The sequence below is a fragment of the Poecile atricapillus genome, chromosome 1 (assembly GCF_030490865.1).
Source record: "Poecile atricapillus isolate bPoeAtr1 chromosome 1, bPoeAtr1.hap1, whole genome shotgun sequence".
NCBI lineage: Eukaryota > Metazoa > Chordata > Aves > Passeriformes > Paridae > Poecile > Poecile atricapillus.
This window is the reverse complement of record NC_081249.1, coordinates 38,294,202-38,320,110: the sequence shown is the minus strand read 5'-3', so window position 1 is coordinate 38,320,110 and position 25,909 is coordinate 38,294,202. Positions and strand designations below refer to the sequence as shown.

At 37.5% G+C, this 25,909-nt stretch overlaps 1 protein-coding gene across 8 annotated transcripts in view; it reads right to left on the bottom strand.

Annotated features, from left to right (window-relative positions):
* Window positions 1-648: 648 nt before the first annotated feature.
* Window positions 649-25,909, bottom strand: part of FGF14 (fibroblast growth factor 14) — a 379,461-nt gene continuing 354,200 nt past the window's right edge. For all 8 annotated transcript variants that reach the window (XM_058827463.1, XM_058827480.1, XM_058827497.1 and 5 more), the window contains 2 exons: window positions 6,809-7,007; window positions 649-4,391 (listed from right to left, as the gene is read on the bottom strand). In XM_058827463.1, the coding sequence (XP_058683446.1) occupies window positions 4,255-4,391; window positions 6,809-7,007 (336 nt within the window). In that variant the 3' untranslated portion in view covers window positions 649-4,254. The remainder of the gene's footprint in view (window positions 4,392-6,808; window positions 7,008-25,909) is intronic.

Below are 25,909 nucleotides of genomic sequence, written 5' to 3'. Positions count from 1 at the left end.
TTTTAGAATGCATTGCATGAAATATGAATTTATCTAAAGGGCCATTTAAAAGAAAGAGAACCTTCTTACGTAGTCTAATTTTGCTTCCATTCCCATTTGAATGTAGCTGAATAACGTATTCTTTATACCAACAAACAGATGGATCATCATGATACACTTTTACTTCATGGACCAAACTGCCTGCTTTCATACCTCATTGCTTAAACTAGTTTTAAACCAAGACAAAAAGTTTCCCCAATATGTAAAGCCAGGGTTCTTAGTCTTGTTTCAGTTTTATACCAAAGTGAATTGCTTTACTTTATATCTGGTGAAGGGGAGGGGCTGGGAGGGGTTTATTAAGAACCAGCATTAATGAAAATTACAATATATTAAAAATCAATTGAGAATGGCTAAAAAACCTAGCAAATTAAACAGAAGCTCTGTTATGTGAACCACAAAGCACTTAAGAGGAGCTAGAGACCCTTCCACAGGCTATATCATGTGAATAATCTCATAAGGATTCTTGTGTATTTATAAAAGTTTTGAAGTACAGCAAAATAGTGCTTTGTTGAAGTAGTTCATATCTCCTCAAAACTGGATCTCTAAAACTGTGCAGGTGTGACTGATTTTGCCAAATAGAACTGTAGCTGAAATACAGATCAAAAAAATAGAAGAAAATGACTCTGTGCAGTATTAACATATAAAATGGCAAGATGAGGTTAGATTGCAGTGTGAACAGTCTCTCAGAGATTAGAGGAAACCCAGAAGAACAAAATATGATGCAAGCATGCAAAAGACCTGGAACGCTGCAGATTTACGGACAGCTGCACATGTAAGTACAAAAACCCCAATCTGTAAATACAAATTGATTCCATCAGGTTTACTATACAGTACTTAGTAGTAACAGACAGTTGAAAACAGCTTTCACTTAACAGCAAAATTAATTTTAGAGGGAAGAAAATGGTGAAGTCTCATCCTGGAGAACAGCAAGAGAGGTATTATATTAAGGAGCTGAAATTTTCTTTGGCATGGTAAAGGGGGAGAACTGAGTTTGCCAACCTATTTACATGAAGTTTCACCATCCTGTGGCCAATGCAATGATGCTTTGCACAGTCTACTTCTTACATAAACTTTTTTGTTGGTTTCCAGTATGCCTTCATATAAATGTTTTATTCATCATGTTGAATCTGTGTATACAACAAATAAGAATAAACACAAACTGTACAATGCAGACAAACTCTTTGCATATATGTATGTAAATTTGTAACACTGACCAACAGTTCTTTGACAGACACAACCTACAACATGCAGTTAGTTCATCCTTGTCATACTCTTCCCATGCAACAGATGAGACAAGACAAAATTAAAAGGAGGAAACAAAGCACAAAGGTACCTTTGTTATGTTTAAACAGATTGTAGAAAAAATTATCAGGACATTGATTCATTGGATTAAACATTCAGATGAATTTAGCCCACAGAAACAAAACCAGAAAACAATAATTTAAAAAAAAAAAAAAAAAAAGAGCTGTATTTCCAGTATGTACTAACTGCTTAAAGGAATTAAATCTGGCTTTAATTATAGCTTCCCAAACTGGTTCACAGATCATAGTTACTCAGGACCAAAAGGTTAATGTTAAAAACAATTCTTATGTAGGATCAGGCAATGAACCAGATCCTCCTTGCATGGCTCAGCCATGTCTCCAGCCCTGTCTCTCCTCAGGCTCTTACACTGGGTGAGTTAAAAGCTGAATGGTACATGAACCCATGTATTCCCTCCTCATGTATCAGGTGAGAGAGAATGTAGCCTTCAGCTGTTTTACCTTACTTGAAGCATTGTGAAGTTCTCCTCTAACAACTGTAGGAAGGCCTGGGGCCATGGCAGGACCCGGCCGACAGGACAGTGTCAAGGCTGCTGCCTCTCATGGGTCCTGCAGCGCAGAGCAAGCCCCCAGCTCACCATCTGAGTTGCTTTGGTTTGATTTTGTTTTCTCAGGGATGGTGCACAAATCCCACTGGACCAGATGGGACGAGAAGGGCACACCGAAGTTTCTAATAAAAGTGTTGTTTCCCCACGCGCACAGATTTAGTGCTAGCAGGCAAGGGCACAGTCTTAAGTCAAAGTTTCTTTGCATTTTTATCACAGTTTTAGATTAGGTTTATTTATTTTTTTCTCTATATGGATAGAGGGCTTCATGCTTAACTCATTCCCTCCCTAGAAAGACCCGACATCAAGCATTATATCTTGCTGTTCTCATATCACACATACAAAAATAAGTCTGACCTACAGAAAAAAAGAAAAAGTTCACCTAGAATTTAGCAGCTTTACAGTAGCCTCCTTGAAGAGTGCACTAAATGTTGCTTATAAAAACAGAATGCATTTGAAAACTAGTATGAAGAGTTCATTCAGACTGAATCAGACTGTTCAGCTGAGCAGACAGTGAATTTGAAATAATCAGCAGTCTATGTTAGGGACTCCAGCTCAAAAATGTGATAAAACAAATTGCCAGAAATACAGTGCTAAAAAAGGATGGTTTCCTCTTTTTGTCTTTAAATATCAAGGTAACAGCAAGAGGCCAAGAGAGTGTTGCCACACAGTTTTCCAGGCTGAGATACAGTTTGATCTTTGCTGCCATTTCTAAGAAACAAATTCCTTAAGTGTACAGAGAGTGCCCGTAATTTTCATCTTCTGAAAGCCTGTGACTAAGCGTGCAAAACACTTCAGTGGCATCTCTGTGGCATTCTCTAAATCTTTCCCCCGCCCTCCTTCATCCCCCGCAACACTGGTTTAATTGTTCACAAGTGACAAACTCAAAGGGTTGATGTTGTTTCTGGTAATATGATCCAAGGCTTCAATTTTATGATGTTTTTGAATTTTTCTAGGTTCATGTAGGAGAAAGTACAGTATATAGAGATCAAGGCAAGGCACCTTCAATCTAGCAATTTGGTGGGCATGTTATCCTAGGAAGCTGGGTGGAGGTACATACCGGGATATCAGTGAAATACATAGGACCGGACTTTGCATGCTTAGCTAAAAATAAAAATAAAGTTTTGTAATATGTCCAGTTTTAAAACTTCCTTTTTTAAAACACCAGAAATATTAAACTATAATTTTTAACTACCCTTTGCATTGGTGCTGCAAAAAAGAACACAACAACATCCTTGCCCATGCTTTGCTAAGTAGGTGTGGGATTCAGCCAAAAATAACAATGGCATTAAGTTCAGTTCCTTAAAAACAGGAAAGGATTATATTTGAAATGGAGTTAGGTAGCGCAATTCTGATTAGTCTTACTTTTTTTTTTCTTTTACTGGTGGTGGTTGTTTTTCAAACAATGAAGGTTTAGTAGATGAAAAATGAGCCTTAATTCAGACCTACAAGGCCTACAAAATTCTTTGGACCCACTTTTCCAAAAATGAGTGGGTCTTGCTCGCTGGGCAAGGCAAATGTTACCATTACCAGTAAGCCTGTGATATGTATAAAACACACACACAAAAAGAAACTACAGGGGGATGCCAAACACACGTTTCAGAAAACTCCCCGTTGGTTGTGTTTGACACTCTTCCCTCCACTTTAATGCCAACCTCAGAAGCACAGTATCTGTTACTAAAGAGTATTCACATTTAGTCAATATTTTAAGCCAGAGACAACGATCCTATTCTTTATAGATATAATTTGTAATAATAGATTTTTGAAGGCTTCCTGATTCCCTGATTGCTTTCAAAACTAAGCCACCGGCAACACTTAAGTTATAGAGAAACACAATCCCTGCAAAAGGTCACAAACAGTGGAGCGAGCAGCCTTATAAAAAAGGGAAGAAGAGAAATCCATAATAGCACAGGTTTACAGCATCTAACTAGAAATTACTTGATTATTTGTGTGCTACAAAATAGAACTTAAACACATGGATTTTGCTGAAACTGGACTCAAAAAGGGATTATGGGCAATTGTCAGCAGGCAAGGTATCAAGTGTACTTGTGAAGTATGTCATTCACATGAAGTGTCACAGTCACAGAAAAGATATTAAAAAGGCATTCCAATATCTGGTAGGGCATTCCATGGTCTGAGTTTAGCTGGTTCATCCAGGTGTCTTCTCGTTGTGGTGGAGCTACATGTTGAGATTTATCCACTTGCAACAACTCAGTTCAGAAACAGCAACGGGCAAGCTGGTGACTTGCCACAAGCTGATCCACAGACACTGCCGAGGGGAAGTCTGGCAAGGATAAATCACTCAACTGTACTTGGGACTCAGTAAAGTCACAACACCTGTGAGGATCTGGCTATGTCGTCTTGCTCTTGTTCACTGGTTTCCCGCCATTCATTATTGCAGATGCACTTGTGCTTTTACTTGGAGTTACCCCAGCCTTTGGCACTGTTTCTCCAATATCATGCAAAGATGGTTCTCGATACATGGCAACTGAGGGGAAGGAAGAGAAAAGGAGAGGCATTTTTAACAATGTATCACATATGAGAGTTCATCTCAAATAGGATTAATTTTCTATGTTCCTCTGGCATACCAGGGAAACTGTTTATTTTGACAGACACTGGTTTTACATCACTGGTAGAATTGCTTAAGCCTCCAAAATTCTCACACTTCTTCTGCATCTGACTTAAAAATGCAGTAGGTGACTGCATTCTTGCTTGTTCAATGGCTACGATAGCTTCTTGGAAATGAAAAAGTAGTGTTCTATCTTTGCCGAAAGCACACAAAAATATACATACATGTGGATACACATGTGTATGTATATACAACACTTGAATAAACATTAAATAAACATGCAAGCTTTTAGAAGTAAAAAAATGTGATAAGACAGACTGTAAATAAAAAGTGGGATCATACAATACAGTTGTCTAGACATAAATATTCTTTCTTAGTCATACATTGCAAGATTAGGCTAGGGTCCAGTTCTGCAAAATTACATGTACATCAGTCTCCTGAATGTGAGGGATTTGGCCATGGTCACTTCTTCAGGTGTATTCTGAAGAAATATCCAGGATATGTGGAGAGTATAAAAGAGGTTTGGGGATTTTCTTTCTCATTTCCAAAAACATATGCAGTAGCCACTGATCTCCACTGATAGCAGAAATGCAGAAAACTCCAAATTAAACCATTAACTGAATTCTTAGAAGAATTAGAAGTTTTTCCCTGGGCTTCAGTCCCTATCTAACCACTTCAAATCTTTTGAGGGAAATACATGTATTCAATTACACAATTCCAGGATTAAGTTGCCTTAATAATTAATGCTCTTGGATAATTCAATTTCATTTTCCACGTCACTGTATCAGGTATTTTATTTTTTATATAAATATTTTTCACTTATACTTCAGTTGCATTTATTTATATCAGACCAATGTTAAAAGAGGTGTCACAGCAGTCAAAGGAATGATTTCACACTGATTTCCGGACTGTGTGTGTGCTACCACAGAGAGCACAATTCCTTCATCCCTTGCTAATTGGAGTAGGAGGCTGGAGCATCAAAGTAGTGACCTTGATCTTCAATGGTGTGAAGTTTCATAATAAATGTAAATGGCCCCACAGCATCATTAATTAATCAAATACTTGTTCTAACATTTCCAGTGACATAATCCAAATCCTTTTATAGTTTCTGAAAGACTGAAATTAAATGTCTTCTCTAGAGTACATAAGGCTGATTATGATATATATCTTCATAGTGGCCCATAAACGTGTTTAGGGCACTTTGATGATTAATTAAAAGAGCTTGGTGAGATAACACGGTGACCTACAAAATTATTATGTTGAACAGCACGAAACGAAGCTACAAAGTAAGGAATTACATAGCAGAGCTGTCATATTTGATGATTCTCATAGGCAATGTAAATCAAGTTATTTCTAAGCATTGTCTAAGCTATTTCGATGGAGTCTGATCATCCAAACATTATTTTAAAAAAGTAACTTCTTTCCTAGTACATACAGATTTGCATTGCTTTAAAAAATGCACTGGTATTCCCTCCCTTTAAGTCTTAATTTAATATAGCGGGATCAAGATACAGATTTTTAGTATTGTTGAGGGCTTATGAAACAACTGTAAACTTTCACGAGAAGGAAATTGGACTGCTAACAAAAGTATTATTCAGGTATGTGTTTTCAGATGGTAAGAAATGAGATAATTTTCAGAATTACTGAGGCTACGTGCAGCAATTAGAACAATGAGTACTGCCATCAGGACAAGAAGCAAAAGGTAGCATGGGTTAAGGTCTGCAGAATACATAGAATAGCACAAAAGTTCCAAGATAAAAATGGATTTTTCAGAGAATGTGACATCATTTTGGTATGTAAGATTACTGTGATTGTTATTTGCTCCTATCTTGGTTTAAAGGCCAACTTACATGAGTTGCGTAAATTACACCACTTGGCAAAGTAATACATCATGATTTATTTTATGGAGACCTTTATGTTTTGTATTAGAAAGCTTTTACTTTGAAATGCTGACATTTCATCCATTCCCTTTACAACTCCTAATCATGCTACAATATTCATTATTTCATTCTGCCTAATGAAAGAACCATTTTCTCAGTGCAAGACTCACAAGTCTCTAACAATGGAATATTTTGAAAGCAGCACAGTGCTCTTCCTCAAAAGATTTATTTTCTTTTTCTTTTCTTGTAGAATTACCTCAGTCCCTGCAAAAATGTTTTTACACATGTCCTTTGTAGCATCACTACACGGAAGCACAGAACTTCTCCGTGAAACTTTGGGAAGGGCATTGGGATTGGCCCTTGTGTGGGGCATGCACATTCAGTAAGGGCATTTTGGAAACCATTCCCTCTTGTGAGATCATTAGGGGAGTTTGCTAGAGATGGACTGAGCCTCACCTTCCAATGGCTTGGGTAGAAAATGAGCTGCTGGTTTTGTTTTCTTCACTCTGTTTCCTTTCATGACCTGCCCTTCTTTGTTCAGCCCCAAGAACCAGGCCCTCCCGGACTCCTGTTGTCTGTAGAGCATGGATGAGTAGATTACATAGTAATTTTCAAAAACAGACTCCTTGAATTTGCACTCTGGTGTAAAAAGTTCCTGTGGGAAGAAAAGCAAATGTTAAATGGTATCTCTAAAGTGCAGGATTTGTTAACTTACAAATACCTTGTGAAAAGTTTTATATATGATTTAAGATAAGGTTCTGCTTTAAGACCAGGAGTTCTGTCTTTCTCTGGAAGACCTCCAGTGAACTTATTTCACTTCCCATGCATGCCTCAGTTTACCCATCTGTGCAACAGAGATAGTGTATTTTAAAGTAGAAAGAAAGCCACACAGGCATAAAAGCACTATTTAAAATATGGGCATAATTATTGTTATTATGCTTATTTTTCTAATAGGATATCCTTACAAAGATTAAGAAAGTCTGTGCTAAAATAGCATTAATGAGATAACTGTTGTTCTGTCTTAACTGAATGCAGCAGGCTCCCACTTGTTTACAATAATTAATATTAATGATTAAAGTGCTGCTACCAACATATTGTAATATATAGCATTCCCTGCAGTCCAGCAAAATACCACCACAGTCCAGGAATGTACCATATTTGATGCAGAAATTTCTGGACAAAGAATAGTGATTCCTACTGGCATCCTCAGCATTCACTTCAAAATTGGATTTCCTTTTTCTTTTTTCTCAGAAGTCACATTCAGTAACAGCAGTTGTCCTAAACTCTATATTGGTTAGTCCAAGCATAAACTTCTGTAGTCCAGTAGCCAAATAATTAAAATATATATATATATATATATATAAAATAATTAAAATATATGTATAAATATTTATAACAAAACTAACTAACAAAATAAACAGTGTGAATATCCATCGAGATAGAGATTGCCAAAATTCTTTGGAAAAACCCAGCAAGTTAATAAGCAAATAAATATACATTTAAAATATCACAAGAAAATAGGATTTTGTGTGAATGTGATTTTCCGTCTGTGGACCCATCTGCTGAAGCCTGTAGAAGAAATAAAACATTAAAGGAGGAGGTAGATGTGGGAAAGGGGGAAGTAGCTTGCAAAGATTTCAGAGCTCAAAGTTCTCAGCCCTGAATACTCTTTACATTTCTTTCAGTTATCTTTCCCAAAAAAGAAAAAAAATCTGGAAACTTCACATCTTTTCACTTCTTCGTTCACAGTATTTTTTTTCCATTTCTTTTTGTTCCTGGCCTCATGCAGTACTGAGTTAACACCCAGCAGGAAATGTATTTTCAGGGTCTCTATGCCATCCCCAGCTGTCTATATATTGTAAGAATTTCACAGCTGTTTCTGCCACAGATTTGCTTTCTGGAAATCACAGTTCCTCATACCAAAAAGCACAGATTAAAGACTTTTCTGAATGTGCACTGAATGTCACTTGGTGCACAACCTAGTTCTAATGTGATGGGGTACATGGTATTTGCATTGCCATGGCTTAAGTTACCACCTGTAATCAAAGCTGTCTTGATGAACACCAGGCACACTATTAGCATTCCTAATCTTTGAACTTCAGATTAAAAAAAAATTAATGTGTTTTATGCAGCAAGAGACTAAAAGCAGAGAACAGCTGGGAAAATAATTTGTGAGCCTGCCCTAAAAGAGGTTGCTTTGGCTGTGTCAGCCAGTACACTTAGTGTCTCTAGGTCACACTCACAGGACACGAAAAAAATTCTGAATTGTGCAGTGGGCATCTCTTTGCACTACCACTTCTTTACCTACCATGTGTACAACTGCATACCAACTGCATATATATAGATATGTAAAAATGCAAAAATGCAAATAGAGTCTGTACTAGAGGCACTGAATACAAATGACAGGAAAACACCTTAACTGCACCTTCTCCTTTGCCATGGGGCTTTTTCTCTCTCTGTTCAAAACTTTACGACATCTGTTGTTTGTGTTACTCTCCTTTCTCCTCCACTGATTTCAAGTCACAGTAGGGTTCGAGGAGACTCAAAATAAAACCAGAAGGCAGGGAGGCATGCTAGAGGGAATGCCTGTTAAATCCTAGCACAAGCATTTACATGCGAGTCATGTTCCTTGGCTGTTGAAACAGCAGATGCTAATCAGGAAATGCCTACACAGCTCTCCTTATTGCCTACTTCACTGAAAATGCTACCCCCTGTGTTCCCCATGAAGTTTTACTTCCTTGTAAAGCTCAATTACCATAAACACTACTTCTTAGCCAATACTCACATTTTTTGTGCTATAAACAAAAGCTGTTTGTCATTCTATGTTCCTTCGTACTAGAGCTGCTTGGCTGCCTCTAAACACTATTTGTATGTTTTCCCTAAAAATATCCATTATGATAATTAAACAAGGTTCCTTCAATTCATGTCCCTTCCCTGAATCAAACCAGTCTCTTTCCTTTCTCATTTCTTTGGTATTGCAGTAGTGGTTCTGACAGTGCACAGTATATGAAGTGGTAGGCATTTAATTTACCAAGTAAAAAAAATATAGATTTTGTCAATGTAATCACCTGGCTACTAGAGTGGACAAACTGACATCATTACTACCATGTAGTTACAGAAACCATAATAATAGTCTGATTTTATTTGTTTGTTTGTTTGTTTATTTTGCATACAAGGAAGAGTCAAACCCAAATACTGTATTCTGCCTGAAACTACTGCAGCTATCCTACTTCAGATGTCTGGGCAACAGCTTTGGACAGGGTTTGCATTCATCCAGTATATTAGGAGGTTATTCTGCCTGGGTTAAATTCTCATTTAAAAAGTCCCTTAAATATATGTTACTTTAAGGCAGACTAAAAGTTCCAGCACTGTGAGGAGTATTCGTTAATGAAAATTAGACACCTGACATTTACTATACTGAACTGCAGACACCAGTTCCTCTGAGGAAAGAGTTAATCAGGAGACTTCTGAAAAGGCCTTCTTCCCTGGGGCTCAGGTGAAATTGAATGTTTCTAAGTTAAGACCAATGCCTAAAGTCTTGCCTTGGACATCATCTCAGCTGGCTGAAAATCGCTACTCTATTTTCTACAGTAAAGTAGCCATAACATCTAAGATGTTGTTTTTGCATTTACCTAGGTCAAATATAGATGTACAGGGTGTGTTATAAGGGAAACTAAGTGATGGGGACACTCCTCTAGGCTACCTCCCTCTCTGTATCCAACCTGATGGAATCCAAATCTGCATCTGGCTGACATGAATAATTTAGATCTTCCCTGCAAGAATGACTTTTTGGGTTTTGATCCCAGGACATTTTGTATTAGGAAGTGAATGAATAAATTGAAAAACCAGACATGACTTGCAAACAAGAACTTGTGCTCAGGATTTTCCTTTTCAAGGTCAGAGCCCAGATTTAGCCTGTAGTTTTATATAAAAAGTGTTTTTATCCTGTCAAAGCAACATTTGAGAAATAAAGTGTATACCAGCTGCCAATTTCCAAAACCCCGGGAATGGGTTTTGGCTGTGAACTGCAATCTGATACAGCTTCCTGGGTCACAGAGAAGTGAAGAATGTATTAAACTGCACTTTGCTGAGAAGAATTTTCACTTGGATATTTTTCTAGATTCTCATCAAATTTTTGCTTGATGTGAGTCATATTTGGAGATATTTTAATTCTAGTTGCAGTAGCATTAATTGCTAATTAAATTTTGTGAATTCAAACTTGTGGAATCAAAAGTTCTGTCATTGCAGAGTTCTTAGTTTTGGGGCCCTCAGCAGCATTGTTAAATCTTAGCATTACAGTACTGAAACTGATGGAACTCATGGAATCATGTGGGGTATCAGAATCTACTTTCATATAAGAACAGAACACAAAAGAAATAAAATTAAAATAGCCATTATCCACTTCTCAAGTCTGGGAGTTTCTGAACAACACAGATCAGGTAGCTTGTGGTGTCAACACAGAGATATAAGGGTTGTTGAAAGTAATTCAGATGACAACTGAGATGAATTCCCTACCAAGTAATGTCTTCCTGTCAGTTAAAAGCTGAAGTCTGACATGATGAAGCTAAGCCTCAATGCCAATCAATAATATGGCACTGTAGCAAGTGGCTATCATTCAAAATCAAAGTACAGCAAACTTTATTGTCCCACAAGCCATTGAGTAATTGAAAATATTTGAATGGATTATCAGTAACTTCCCATTGCTGTGATTTCCCAATTTAGTCTGTTCAAGTTAGTTAGCTTTAGAGAAGTTGCACATATCCATTCTTAGACATGACCTTTCACTTAAAATAAACCCCATGAAGCAAAGTGTTTTCCTAGTCCAGTTCTCAGGAAGAAGAAATATGCTGTGAACCACAGAGTTACAAAGCAAAACTAACATGACAACACAACTAGCCACAGAGCATCCAGATATTGTTTAAAAATTAAATGGACACCTGCAGTTTTAAATTATATTTCTGTTCAGTAAATCAATAATGAACTGCCAGGACTGAACAAAAAGTAACCTTCCACTGCACACCATGAGGGACAGTGTAAGAACCTGGCTCTACAATGGCCAGCTGTCCCAACAATAAGGGCTCCCACAAAAGTTTCCTGCCTTCTAGTCCTGAATCTTTAAGCCTCTTTAGTTTTGTGTTTTATTCTGAAATATACTAAGGAAGGACATTAGTTACGGCTCACAGAAGTGATAAAGCTAGCAGATATCTTCCTGAATTGCAGTCAGCAGCAAACAAGGAGCCGGTGGATTCCCCTGGAGATGGGCACAACAGGTCTTGTTCATCAGTCAGGCAAAAGCACAGCTGCAGGCTGGACTAGCTGCAGTTTCTCCTTGTTGCCATGCAGAAAACACAATTGCAGCACAAAATCAAAGAGATTGCCAGGTGAGGAACAGCCAGTCTAATCGAGCACTGTAAAAAACCCTGACCATTCTTGGTAAAATGGTAAAAAAACATTCATTACTTGCACCTAAAAGTACAGGTTATGGAACAAGACCTCAGAGGTTTTGAAGTACAGGCCAAGTGGAATCTGACTGATGCAAACACCTCACAATCCAAAAAAAACCCAACACATCCAATCAATGGTATCAGCACAGTAGTAGGTGCGTATAATATTTTTTTTTTTTTTTTTTTTTTTTTTTTTTGTAGGAACGATGACAAAGGATTCTTAAGGACAGACTGTAGAAAGGGCAACACGAGCTTTGTGGAGGCTTTTGGGAAATTTCTGCAGAGAAAAAAGCAGCACAGAGTCAGCACAAAAGTGTTTTGAGAGTTAGAGGCTAGCAACACAGGAATAAAATGAAGGAAATGACATTTTAATAGTGGATAGAAAGGTTGGAAATGACTCATGAAGACTGGTCTTAAGGTTGAAAAGAAGCAGTCTGCTTAATGAGGGAAATTCACTCAAAAGAGAAGTTAAAATAATGAAGGTGGCAAATGAACCCTGTGGCAGAGTTCTGAACGGGGACTGTGGGGGTAGCACTGTATTCCTCAGTGCAGGAGGATGATGCACTGATGCTGCAGTGATCAAAGTGTGAAATGATGAGATCCCAGAAAACAGCTGCAGTGGGGTGGAACAGTAAAAGGCCTTGTCACAGACATTTGTGCAGCAAAACCTATAAGATCTGGAGGCTTCTCCTTCACATGAGACTTGGAATACACTTAAATTGATATTCCAGTGACTTGCTGAACATTGAATTAGATGAGTTAGACTACCTTCTTACAGCAAACCTATTTGACAAATGCTTGTGTAGGAAAACAAAAAAATCACTTAACATTTCCTGTCCATAACACCAAATTTTCTCAACAGTTAAGAGCGCTAAAAGTCTGCAGTTTGAAACCATTTTGTGCATGAGCTCCTCTTCAAAGGGCAGAAAACACAGCAACACATGGTTACGTACCTTATGAATTAAGGAGAAATTTATATTCTATTTCCTGCAGGCTGAGAAGACATTTAGTGCATCTGGGCCTAAAAAAACCCTAATGCAAACATAATTTTTAAACATCAGAACAGGCAAAGTCGGCAGAATTTTCTATGCGTAAACTGACCAAGTAAGATACCAAGGAACACAAGACTTTAGCTGCCACTGCAAGCTTTGCAGTCAAATTACTAACTTCAAAAGTAAAGGCAGTAATAGCTGAACCCGACAATCCTGTAGATGTCCTAGAAAAGCAGCAAACACTCACAGCCCCTTTCAAGCACTTTCCTGTGTTTTCTGACAGAAAATTTTCTCAATAAATTACAACAGTCAGAGAACACCATTATCGTCTCCTCTAAGGTAATGTTATTTCTGTTTCTGAAGATTACTAAACATGGTCCTTAAAAGAGAAGGAAGTTATAAAAAGAGGACTTGTTATCATGCAGGTAAAAATCAGCATGATTCTTGCTGGTTAAAGAATCACTGAGAGTACCTTAAAATGTCAGTGTGTAAAAGAAAACTTTCAGATACGATTTCTGTAACTCACTTTCAAGTTCTTTAAAGACTTGAAAATGTGGCTGTAACTGCTTGTAAATAAATAAAACACTTTTGACTAAATTTAGGCAAAAGTCAATGTAAATTAATGTTCTTGCAAATATTAGCACTTAACAAGGATTCTAATTAGCATGGATATGAATGGTAATATTGATCATGTAGCAATTCTTTTATTCATGTACATTCATAAGTACCTAAAATAAGGCCATGAATAAAATTCACATACTATACATAAAGATAAGGTAACAAAAAATGGCTTGAAGAGGAATCTCTGTGTTTAAGAGGATCACAGAATCACAAAGAGACTTGCAAGGGACTTCTGGAGATCCAGACACCAACACCCTTAACACAATGATCAAAGCCCAAGTTTGGCTTAATTTTATGTCCAGATCAGAATCATAGAATCATTAAAGCTGGAAAAGGCCTCCAAGATCATCAAGTTCAGCCTTTGACTGAACACCAGCATGTCAAGTAAACCACAGTCCTAAGCGCCACGTCCCGTCATTTCTTTAACAATTCCAGGGATGGTGACTCCACCACTTCCCTGGGCAGCCCATTCCAATGCTTAATGCTTAATTCTTCACCCTTTCAGTGAAGAAATTCTTTCTGATGTCCAACATGAACCTTCTCTGGCTCAGTTTAAGGCCATTTCAACTTTTCTTGTGTCTGTTTGCCTGGAAGAAGAGGTTGGCCCTCATCTGCCTACAACCTCCTTTCAGGTAGTTATAGAAAGTGATGAGGCAAAACCAGAATATAGTGTCTTGGTTTACAAAATATTCCTTCAAAATAGATATGTTGCCTTGCTTACAATTAGAAGCTATGGCCATATTAATATATAATTTATTAAAGGCAATAATTTTTTTTTTTTATGGAAGGCAGAGCACAGAGCACATGCTCTTTCATAAGCTTACCATTTTAAAGATGAAACAATGTGAAAGATAAAGGAATATTTGAAATAATAACTTCAAGAATGATCCTAAATTGCTACTTATATATACTAGCCAGGTGAAGTCATATATTTCTCTCTCCTTCTTACATAGAAGCTACTATTATGTTACAAGCAGTGCTCTGGTAGTAATCTTTTTTTGACCGCTATTTACAATTCATAGCCATCAACTCAGTGGGACACAGCTGTGATAGGACAAATTTCCTTGATATGAGCACTTTTGATGTATGTTATTTAAAGTTGGACAATTTGGCTCAAAAAATGACCTAATGTTTGTGAAATGCAGCCCATCATGAAGATCAGAAACATAACCCTCACGCTGGGAATGAGTGAGTGGAGGTTGTTCAAACACAAGAGAACGTTTGGAGCAGCAGCCTGGAAAAGGTAACTAATTTTCAAAACTGTGTTTATGATGCTCATTCAAAAACTAGAATACTTCACTATATGCTCAAGAGTAGAACCACTAAAAATATCCTGCTTCCCCTGAATAAAAGAAGCAAAATTTATTTTAGAAATATTATTGAAAAGCCAAATTTGTACCTATGGGTTTGGTCTAGGAATGGTCTGCAGCCCACCAAGAGCCATCAGATGTTATAGCGTATGGTCAAGTATCCCCACAAACACATGAAGGGAGAGAAGTTATTTTCTGCTTCATTTCAACTCTGAACTTTCACAGAAATGTGTAATTTTTGGCTTGGGTACATCTTTGGCTTTAAAGGAAATGCAGCCAGAATCCTTGTATCACTGAAATGAGATATTCCTTCTCTCAGAGCATAATCTCCTCCCCACCTAATTCTCAGCATCTCCCTTCCCTTAAGATTCAAATATTCAGTAAAAATTGCTTTAAGGCTTCAGCTTAAACACCAACAATAACTCCTTGCTGTATCAACACAGAGACATCTTTTATCTCCTGTACAGCATCTGTGATTAAAGAAACCCAGTATCAATAAGAAAGGCAGATGCCCCAAGGCATGACTAAGAGAAATTGCATGCATTACAGGGAATATTTTCTCCCAGTACTGTCATGGGGGGTTTTGGAGAAGAAGATGAGTAAACCAGCCTATATTTGATGGTCACTTCCACTTAGAATAGCCATAATTCATCAGCTTGTTGACAGCACCAGGCTCTCATCTAGAAAAGGTCAATGCCAAGGGAAAAATGGGATGGCACTAAATTAAGAGACTGAACGGAAGGATTTAACAACATAGCTGTTGAAACAAACCACAATGGGCTGGGGAAGAAATTCTCATCCGGTTGCCCATCAATCCACTGTCCCTGGATGAATAATGCAGGAGGAATACAGTGACACTCAGTCATAGACCAAACCTTTCCAAATGACAATGGAAATTTTTTACATAAGTTTATCCAGACACTTGCAGCCATCACTGTAGACAATGTTCTGCAATGCAAATGCCTCAAATAAACAAACTATAAAGAAAACTGCAAAAATAGTTATTGAAATGGCCAAGTACCCAAAAAGAACCAAGAAGGATGACTTTTTCGAGTTGTTTACCACAAGGAAATTTCTGCTTGTCTCTAATACACTGAATTACTGGATAAAGAAAAATTATTACAGTTTTTGCCACTATAGTGCAACATCAGAGGTGATGATATATTTTCACATATATGGTGTATATACTCTCAGTATGGTAGTATGACATGTCCATGACAATGTATAAATGCAAGAATAAACATAAATAGGTGCAAATTCAGAAGTATTTTTCAAGGTATAATTTAGGCTTTCAGTTCTACGTGTTCCTTCCAAAAGATGTGAGAACTTATGAAAGTTCAAAATGGGTGTAATTTACAAGCTGAGAAGCTAGAAAAAGTTGCAAGAACACTCAAGCTATATGAAGTGGCCTACTTTAGTGTACTCTTTTCTATTTCTTTTTTCTTTACATTTGTGAGCCTGCTTTTCTGCTTGCAACCTTTCTTTATGACCTGTCAGTGTATGAATTATACTGTCTAAAAATTAGCTATTATAAAAGACTGGGGCTGGAATGAATAAAATTCAGGAGGGTAGGTTTTATGAAATTAAAATTATATGATTATTATATGACACTCTTGCTAATGTCTTTTTCTCATCCTTTTGCTGTTTTACACTCAGTATTCATAAGAAGAACATGAAAGGTAAATTCAGAGGAGCCTGAGTGTGAGGAGACTTGTGTAAGGCAAAACTACTGTGTAATGAATGCCATCACATATTTGAGAAAATGCATTAGCTACGCCTTCTCTTAGTTTCACAACTCAATATGAGCTTCAGTTGATCACTGAAGGCTGGGAAGCAAAGGGAACAGAGACAGCTCTCAGATGTTTGTTATTTAGCTCTTGTGATACAGAAAATATGTGTTTTAGGAGAAGCTACCAATTTCTTCCTTCTTTCACTGTGCATTTTTTTGCCCATATTTGTTTTGATTCAAAAGCATGACTAAATATTCAACAGGCTTTCTCCATTTCCTTCTAAAGCAGCTTCACATATGAAGACAAAGGGCTCTAAATCCATTCTTTGTTCTTCTTCATTCTCTCCTTTTTCAATGAGAGGATAGAAAATGATGGACATCAAACCAGAAAGACAGCCAAACCTGACAGGCTGACAAGCTCTTAAATATAATGTACCATTTCTTGTTTTATGCATTTTCATTCTTTCATAGAGATAGATGCCTACAGCACTGTGTCACTTAAAAATAAAAATACAGAGCACATAGGATGGAATACCCAACAAACTGCTGCCTGCCATGAAGTATCTGTCCAGAAAATATAACACAAGAGCAAATTTTCCTATCTTGAAATTAATAAATTTAAACATGAATCCCAAAAGTCTTTCTAGTATAGGAAATACAAATATATATATATATATATATATATATATATATAATGCAAATAGCAATGCTCACTTAAAATATTTCAGTTAATCTAGAGATCTAAAAATATGTTCCTATTATTGTTTAATTTTCACACATCTACATAATTGTTACTTCAAGTATCCATTATCAGAAGAAACTTGAAGTACAGAGACTCACACCCAAATATTCAAAAACTGTATTATGAATCAATACAAAAGAAAATCCATTATGTTTCCTGTTTTAACTAAACAATTAATGGGAAATAAAATGTCAGCCACTAAAAAGTATTTTTGTGGAATGGCATCACAACATTAGCCAGTTGGAAATTGTGAAAAGAAACAAGTCAGACACTTTTGGGTATATATTTATGTGCTAAAACCCCAGAAATTTAATGGATCTCATTAGAAAGGAGATGATTACGTGCAACTCCTAACTCACTCAGCAGTGATGCTTGTTTTTGTTATGGATGGGCAATTCCAAGGTGGTTATAAGCTACATCCTGATGCTCAGATAAAATTCCTCTTTCAGCAGCCAGCTCTTAAGGGTTGATTATATACAACATGAATATAGATGCCTGGAAAAACCCATAAAGGTACAAAACTCAGAGTGGTAGTAAAGGGTTATGGGTTTTTATTTGCCTTAGTGTTGCCATATGCATTGCAGAATGAAAATAAATAAATAAATAAAAATTTGGAAGTAGTTATATCAAGAAGTTTTCATAACAAGAAGCAAAGCGAGATTTTTGTCCAGAGCTGCTGGCAACTGTGTTAAAATCAATGCCACTATTACTCAAGATGCTAGAAATCTGATAATTTCTTTAAAAACTTGGTTGTATCAAGCCACTATGTAACTCGTTGTCTCTTATACGGTATTCCTATAGCCATCCTGAGAAAGTCAGCACTTGTGTTGCATGGACACAACATATTTATTCTAGAGCAGCTACAATCTATTCATGAACTATCCTGGTGAATAATGAGATTAAAATATCCAACTTTTAACCTTTTTAATCTACTCCTGATGAAGGCAGACTGTAAAACATAACAGCTTCTTCAAAGAAGCTCAGCTGTTGTGAATATATTTCCAAGAAAGCAATGAGGTTTTTTCTTGAGATTGTGGTTGCTTTTATGGCTGCTTGGAATTTAGTTTGCATCAACAACATTCCTGAAAAATGGAGGATCTTCTTCTTTGTCAACATGGCAATTAAAACACATTTTGTATAGACTTGAGTGGCTAATTACAAGAATAAACAGAGTTAGAATGCATGTATTATTATTGAACTGTGTATAAAAACAATTGGAGGATCAGGGTCAAAACTCTAGTCAATTCCAAACAGTAAGGTGACCTGTAACCTGCCTTCAACTGCTAAAAGAGAAGGAATGGGCACACATATTAATATGGTCCCTGCTACATCATCTGTACAAACTGCTAAATGCAAAGAGAAGACCGTTTTAAGGTTGTAGAAACAGCCCTCTGATTTTTAAAGCAGTAAGCATGAAGGTGAAAATATTGGGCATTTTGATTTCCAGGTTTCTTGGAAGCACACTTTTTTACTGGCTCACCAAAGCTGAGCGGTTTTCACATGTTCCTGTCTCAAGAAAGGTGTGCATCAAGCCATAGGGCACACAAATTCAGAACTTCAAGAAATAATTCAAAAGGGCTGGAAAGAGGCTGAACTTCAGCCAGTGAGTTGGTGAGCTCCAGGTGATGCCTGCTGATTGATGCCTCTGTAGTCATCCTGAGCTCAGCTGCCTCCTTGCTTACAAGATTGTGGGATTTTTTTGTCTTTTAATAGTTGTTGATCTACATTTCATTTTTCTTGTCCATTCCCTTCAAGTCTTTCAAGAACCTTTTGCATCTTTCTCCCCCACAATCAAACTATCAGCATATTAAAATATTGCTACAGGCCAGAGGAACTCCTTTTCCTGAGAATGCCATAGTGCTTGCACACCTGTTTCTATATTTAAGTATGCTGAGGAATGTAACTGTTTACTTTGACCTTAGGTTTCACTGCCTGCTTATACTTTCATGTTTAGAGCTATAAATGTGCAATTTTCTTATCCTCAGCTTTATCTGGATTTCCAATTTCTCCCCCGTCTTAAAGATGTTGCATGACGTGTTCATAAAGTCTGTCAAAATTGCATGTATGTTCTGCTGTTATTCCCATTGGATTACCTCACTAAGTTCTTTAAATAAGCAACAATGCAGATGAAGAGTTTAGACTTAAGCTGTTCCATTTGTTTACATTTCTTAGCTTCTACCTTTTACATTGGTCCAGATAGATACAAGTAGTCCCATGTGAGTCTGTGCATAAGAGCCTATTTTTCAATATTTATCACAACTGAATTTGGTTCTCATGCCTGTATTAGATATGGATATGTTTCTTTTCCCTGAAAACTCCTGGTACTGTTCATTTGTAAAATCAACAGATTATTTTTGCCTTGCTGCTTGTAACTCCTCACAAAACATGATGTTTTAGATACATGTGAAGAGGCGAGGAAATGTGACCTTTTGGCTGGGACTGGAGCAGTTGGTGTGACTCAGTGCCTGTCGGGGCTGATCTCAGTGGTGCCAGCTCGCAGTGGCCCCGAGGGACTGCCCGTGCTGCCACATCTCCAGCCGTGCCCTCTGCAGCCCTGGCACAGCCCGTGCAAGGGGCAAGCCTGCACAAGGGGGGTCAGGCACAAATGAGCAACACGTTGTCTGTGTCCATGATCTACAAGGGCCAAGGTCAGAACGGAACACAGACCCAATTTAAAATGCACAAACACAATGCCCCGGGGAAGAGCAAATGAATGCATGCACATGGAAAGGGAGCTTTGACTGCAATAAATGAAAGATTTCCCCAACTATAGTCTGTACTGTGCTTCCCTGTTTCCTTTTTATTTTTTCTCATTGTATTTTTTTTTTTTTAAGCTTTGAGTTTTAACCTATCATCAGTTGTATTTATTCATCCCACTTCTACTCTTTTGCAAAGATTTCAGACAGCTGCAGTCAAAAACCCCACTGAAGTTTAGAGACTATTACCCATTATTGTTCTGTTCATATACCTGATTTCTGTGATAGGTAGGGCATAAAGGGTGGGAAAATAACACTAAGGAGACCAAATCAGCTCATAAAGAGTTGGAGCTGCTGTATTTCATGTAACAAAACTGAGACTGCAGTCTGCAGGAGAAATCAAGCAACTGATCATGCAATTAAGCATCTAAAACTTACAGCAGGTGGCAGCTCCTCTACTTCTGCCTCTCTAGTTTGCCTGTCAGGTCTTTTTAATTGTACTTTTTATCTAACTAAAAGCAAATAAACAAGAAAAAACCCCAAGTATGCCAAAACATCTAGATATTTTTGAAATGTGGGTAGTTTTCTACTGTATAATTTACAACATCTTGGTACAGATATATCACTTGGCTAATCCAGGGTTATTTCTTTATTAATTTAATGTCTCAACCAGCTGCAAAAAAAGGACAATTCTTATATGTTAACTCAATAATAATCGTTTGGCAGACCTACCAGTGCTTAAGACAAAATGGGAGAAGCAACTGATTGGAGTTTTTTCCAAACAATAACAGTTTTAATATTAAGTAAAAAATAAACATTTCTTTTAAAATCCAAGTTTAGAGATTGGTTCATGGTACAATTTGCCTGGGTCCCCAACAATGTAACCTCCCCTTGGCATTTAGACCTGATCCTTCCTACTGATACATCACCTTGCACACGCAGTGTTTCACCAAGCATTCAGACATGTCGGTGGGAAGCACCAAGATATTTGGGAAATCTCAGGGTGTGAATCAGGCTGCCAGTAACAGGCTGTGACATTCCAAATGAGGCTGCTAAGAGAAAGGAGAAGCCCTCCTCTTCAGGATGTGCACAGACACGATGCTCTGCCAGTGATTAAGAGATGAGTGCTGCTGCAGGGAGCTGCCTCTGCAGTCGTGCTTACAGGTGTGCCTCCTCTGCTGCTTCTGGAAACCCTTCAGCCTGGGAGCTGAACTCTTCCATGGAAAAAAGGCAGCAACCGAAACAATGCTGCCAGTAAACATAAAATCAGAGGCATTAGATATACCTGCCCACACAAGTCACTAATTTCAGTGAATAAACTTTAATTCTTTTATGTACTTGTGTGAGATCAACAATTAGAAAAGAGGGAGTCACCGTGAATAACACTCACAGTTTCTGCTGAGGCGCTCAGTCCCCCGCAGTAACAAGAACATGTTGTTTACATTCCCTATGATTTGCATCAATAACAAAACTGGTACTTCACAAAAAGACAAACAGAAAATTTTTTATCTGTTTCATTTCTGTCAAGCTTTATGTCTTCAAAGGTCTGGACTAGTATTTCCACCCACCTTTGCCAGCAAACAGAATCACAGAATAATAGAATGATTTGGATTGGAAGACACCTTAAAGATCATCTAGTTCCAACCCCCTTTGCCATGGGCAGGGACACCTTCCATTCGGTCAGGTTGCTCAGAGCCCCATCCAACATGGTCTTGAACACATCCAGGGATGGGGCATCCGTGACTTCTCTGGGCAACCTGTGCCAGTGTCTCACTACCCTGAGAGTAAATAATTTCTTCTGAATATCTGATCTAGAAGTACTCCTCTTTCATTTAATATAAATAAATTGGGGAAAAAAACCTTTGAAGTAAATCTAGAAAAACCTGTAAAATTGAGACTAAAGCCAGCATTCTCAAAGGTGATCTCTGATTTTGAGATTATCTCCTAACAGCAATACCTGGAGGCCACATGGTCAGCTATGCAGCACTGGGCAACTTCTGCTTCACTCTCAGCTGCTCTGGTGCTTCTGAAAATCAGGCCAGGAATTTTGGTGCCCCAAATAGAGAACTGTGGGCAATCCACCCAGAAACATTTTCCCCTAAACTCACAAAATCAGTCCCATTTTTCTGTCGAGCTTAAGTGCTGGGCTTGCCTGTGCCAGGCCTCCTCAGGAAGCCCCAAGAATGAGCAGGGGCATTTTCACCTCTGGTTGTCAGTGTTAACCTATGCTGTCCTGTCTATACCTTATGTACAACACTTAAAAAGAGTTAGATATCTCACTATCAGACTTTAAAAAACCCAGTCCTGATCTAAAAACATATGCAGATCAAATGCAATTCAGAGCTGTGGTTGCAAATCAATCCTGAAGTCTACTTAATGAGTGGGTGAATAGATTATCTATTGGTGTTTCATCAGTGTAAGTGTTTAAGCAAAAGAAAATCCACTAATTGAGTTCAGATTTAAAAAACAGATCAGAAGTGATATAGGACAGAGAAAAAGCAGTACAGATGTTCAAGATCTCAAGTCATAGAAATCAAAAGCAGAGTTCATTTGGCCTGAAACACCATGGGTAAATTAACAGGTACATTTAAGTTACAAAAATATTGCTTATAGAAACCTCTCCTCCCATATAACCAATGAAGTTCTAGGGTTCATTTGCAGAGCTTCTTGTGAATTTTACCAATGCAGAATGGCATTTTTAATCATTAAAAAAAGTACCTGGGATCAGATAAACATATAAGGTGGTCTTCAGGTGGGCCTGAGGACATCCTGATACTCAAGTCTGGACATGCTGCAGCTCTGCCTCATTTTTTTGGCAGGAGGGGAGGACTTTAGTTGCCAAATTTTCCTGCCACTCCTCCCTTTTTAGAAATCACTCACCCAGCTTTCTCCAGGAGATGCTAGGACAGACACTGACCCCAGGATGGAAAGACAAGCCGATAATAAGATAATAAGAATTTCCCTGCTTTGTCAGCCTTCCTCCCAGACTGAATCCATGCCATACTCTTATCCACGTCCAGATCTGGAACATGAAAAGGTATGTTCATAGGACAACTAAGTTGCCACAGGTTTCAGCCTGACATTGTGAAAAGAGGTAGAATTCTGTATAAAACACTTTATTGGAGCTCTGAAGTGAGCAGGAAGTTCCTGCTGCTCTGAAGTGATGTCCAGGGGAGAACCATCCACCCCCTGCCTCAGTCGATCAATTTTCTGTTAGCAAAGCTTTTTCAAGAAGAGAAATTCAGTTAATGGAGTCATGCTTACAAAGAAAAAGGGACAGAAACCCTCTCTTCTTTATTTTTCTAACCTATCACTGCCTCCAGAATACTATTGTAAGCATTTTATTATTTACTCTTATCAATAATAATAATAAAGTGCTGTGACATTTAAGAAAAAAAAAACAAACTCCCCTCTCCACTCACATAGTATCTGCCTCTTGCTTGACACCACCCAGGCTCACAGCTTGTACAACATCTATAGTCTGCTTAACTTTTACAAAAAAGTTATCTGGTACCTCAGCTTGTGTATCTATTAAATATGACTGACTCAAACCCCATCTACACTGGGTTACAAAAAAGAGGTAAAATTTTAAAATATTACACCCCACAGAAAATTGATACAAAAATACTCAGGATCCTTATTGGAAGGTAAGAATTAATATTTTAAGTACTTGGCTCCACATGATCTCTGATAAAGATCTACTTGATTTTAGTACTGAAGGTGAGTTATCCTCTTTGGTTAAATGCTAAATTTTACACTGAGATTACAGGAAGAATTATACAGCTACCCCTGGCCAGTGATTTCACCAAATACCAACATACCAAATACCTAACATTTCTGTCTGGGTGTTCACATCAGTGTCACTCCATGCCCACAATCATCTAAAAGTGATAGCAGAGTGGCTTCAAAGGCCCTTAATTAAAGCCCTGAGTTTATCCTAAACAGGTCACACCATGAAGACACTACAGGGACGTCATTAAAGACAATTTCTCCAGGACCAGGCTGGCTCCTGCTGCGGATACATGTTCTGGCATGGGGGAAGCAGGGAATTGGGGCAGGCAGCAGCCCCTTTCCCTGGCACCTTCCCAGGTGCACAGGCCAACCACAGGTATTGTGTTCTGCTTGGAACTGGCCACAGGGTGCAGCAGCTGTAAACAGGGACCTGAGCCTCCCAGACAAATGATGGATTGAGCCATGACAGATGTTCAACATCATTTCCTTTCAGATTCTTCCAGGTAGTCCATCAGAGTGGGCAGATGAAGGAACCTGTTCCTGGCCAGGTCATGGCTCAATTTATGGATATTAAAATAGGCTCTCCCGTCACTGAAATTCAGCAGATTCCAGAATTTCATTATCTTGGCCATTTATTTAAAATGCTTTTATTAGACTCCACTTCTAAAATCATGTCCTCGAGCAATTTAATTTTTACATTTTTTAAACTTTTGTGGAGTATTTTTGTTCATATGTCACTCCTTGTTTAATTCTCAGGATAAAAGCCTTCTGTAGGCATCACCACATTTATTAGTAAATAAATTACCACAGTAAATAAGTATAGTAATAAGTAAATAAATGTACCACATAAAGTATATTCTTCTTCCTTTTTAAATCACTGCCCCAAAAGGAAAACCCAAATAGAAAATGGAAAAAAAGGGGGAAATAATTTCTTAAAAACATTCTGTTTTACATATGTTTAAATTAAACGCTGAGCAAAAACTATAATATTAGCACGATTTTATGTATTTTAATAGGCTAAGTATTTCCCTGACTTGGTGAAACCTCCATCAGGAGTCAATCCTCAGAGCCAATGAGCAAAATGGCAAATAGACAGAACTGAGTCAAAGTATTCTGAAATAATTTATAGTCTTTAATGTGTTTATTTGTCTAAATATAATATGTATATGATTCTCATTTATGAAATTAGTTAAAGAAACATAAAATTATATGTGCTGTAAGTAATTTTATTAAAATAAAAATCAGGAACATATTATTCATATGGATAGTCTCATCTGAATTTAATCCCTGTTGTTGGGCACTCTGATTCTTTCTAAGGCGCAGAAGCTGCAGGTACATTACTTTCATAAAAATTTTCATCATGAAGAATAGAGAGGCCTTCCAACAATTAGGAGAGTTCTTATTATGTTAATTTTCTATGGATTAAAACTGCAACCTTAAAGTCTCTCCAGTGCCTTGGATAATAAAGACCCAACCTGAAAACATTTATAAATATAAATAACCTCAATTAATATACCTGATGTTAGAAGGACACTCATATATATATATACGTAAACTAAAATACACAAAAACCATAATTATCTGAAAAGGGGTACTCTGTAAAGTATTCCATGTATCTATCACTGCTGGCTCCCTTAATCAGTCATGGAGATGGCCTCACCTTTATCTGCCACTGAAAAAGTCACAGTTCAAAACTGTGAGATTTGGAACCTAATCTATGGTAAAACGCCTGGATTGGGATGCATTTTCCCCCTATCCTTTCATAACTCAGATATTTATTCTAAAGTGAAAACTGCTCTCACAAAATACTATTGTGCATGAGTAAGTAAGCTGCACATGATGTGAATGACAGTGAAGGGAACTAGGTCAGCTGTGCTGTTAAAGAAAAAAAGAAAAGAGATAATTCAGTAGCTAATCTAAAACCAGAACACAAATAATAAAGTTAGTTTGAAAATTTTTAAACAATATAGGACTTTTAAAAAGTCCCTTCCTTTTGTTTTATTAAATTTGTATTTTTTCTATGTTTCTGTTTTCCTCATACTACAAGACAATGCTATTCTTTTCTTGTGAAAGGCCAGATCTCCATTTCCTCAATGGCAAAAAAAAATCTCACATTTGATTTGTAACAGAGAAGGCATTATCATTTAAACATCTGTTTTGTCAAAATAATGAGCCCTTTTTCCAGCCTAAAAACTATATACATCTCAAACACAATCTTTGCTAAAACATCCCTTCCACCACCTCTCTCTTTAACTATTGCAGACGCCAGTCGAGGCATAACTGAACAGTCT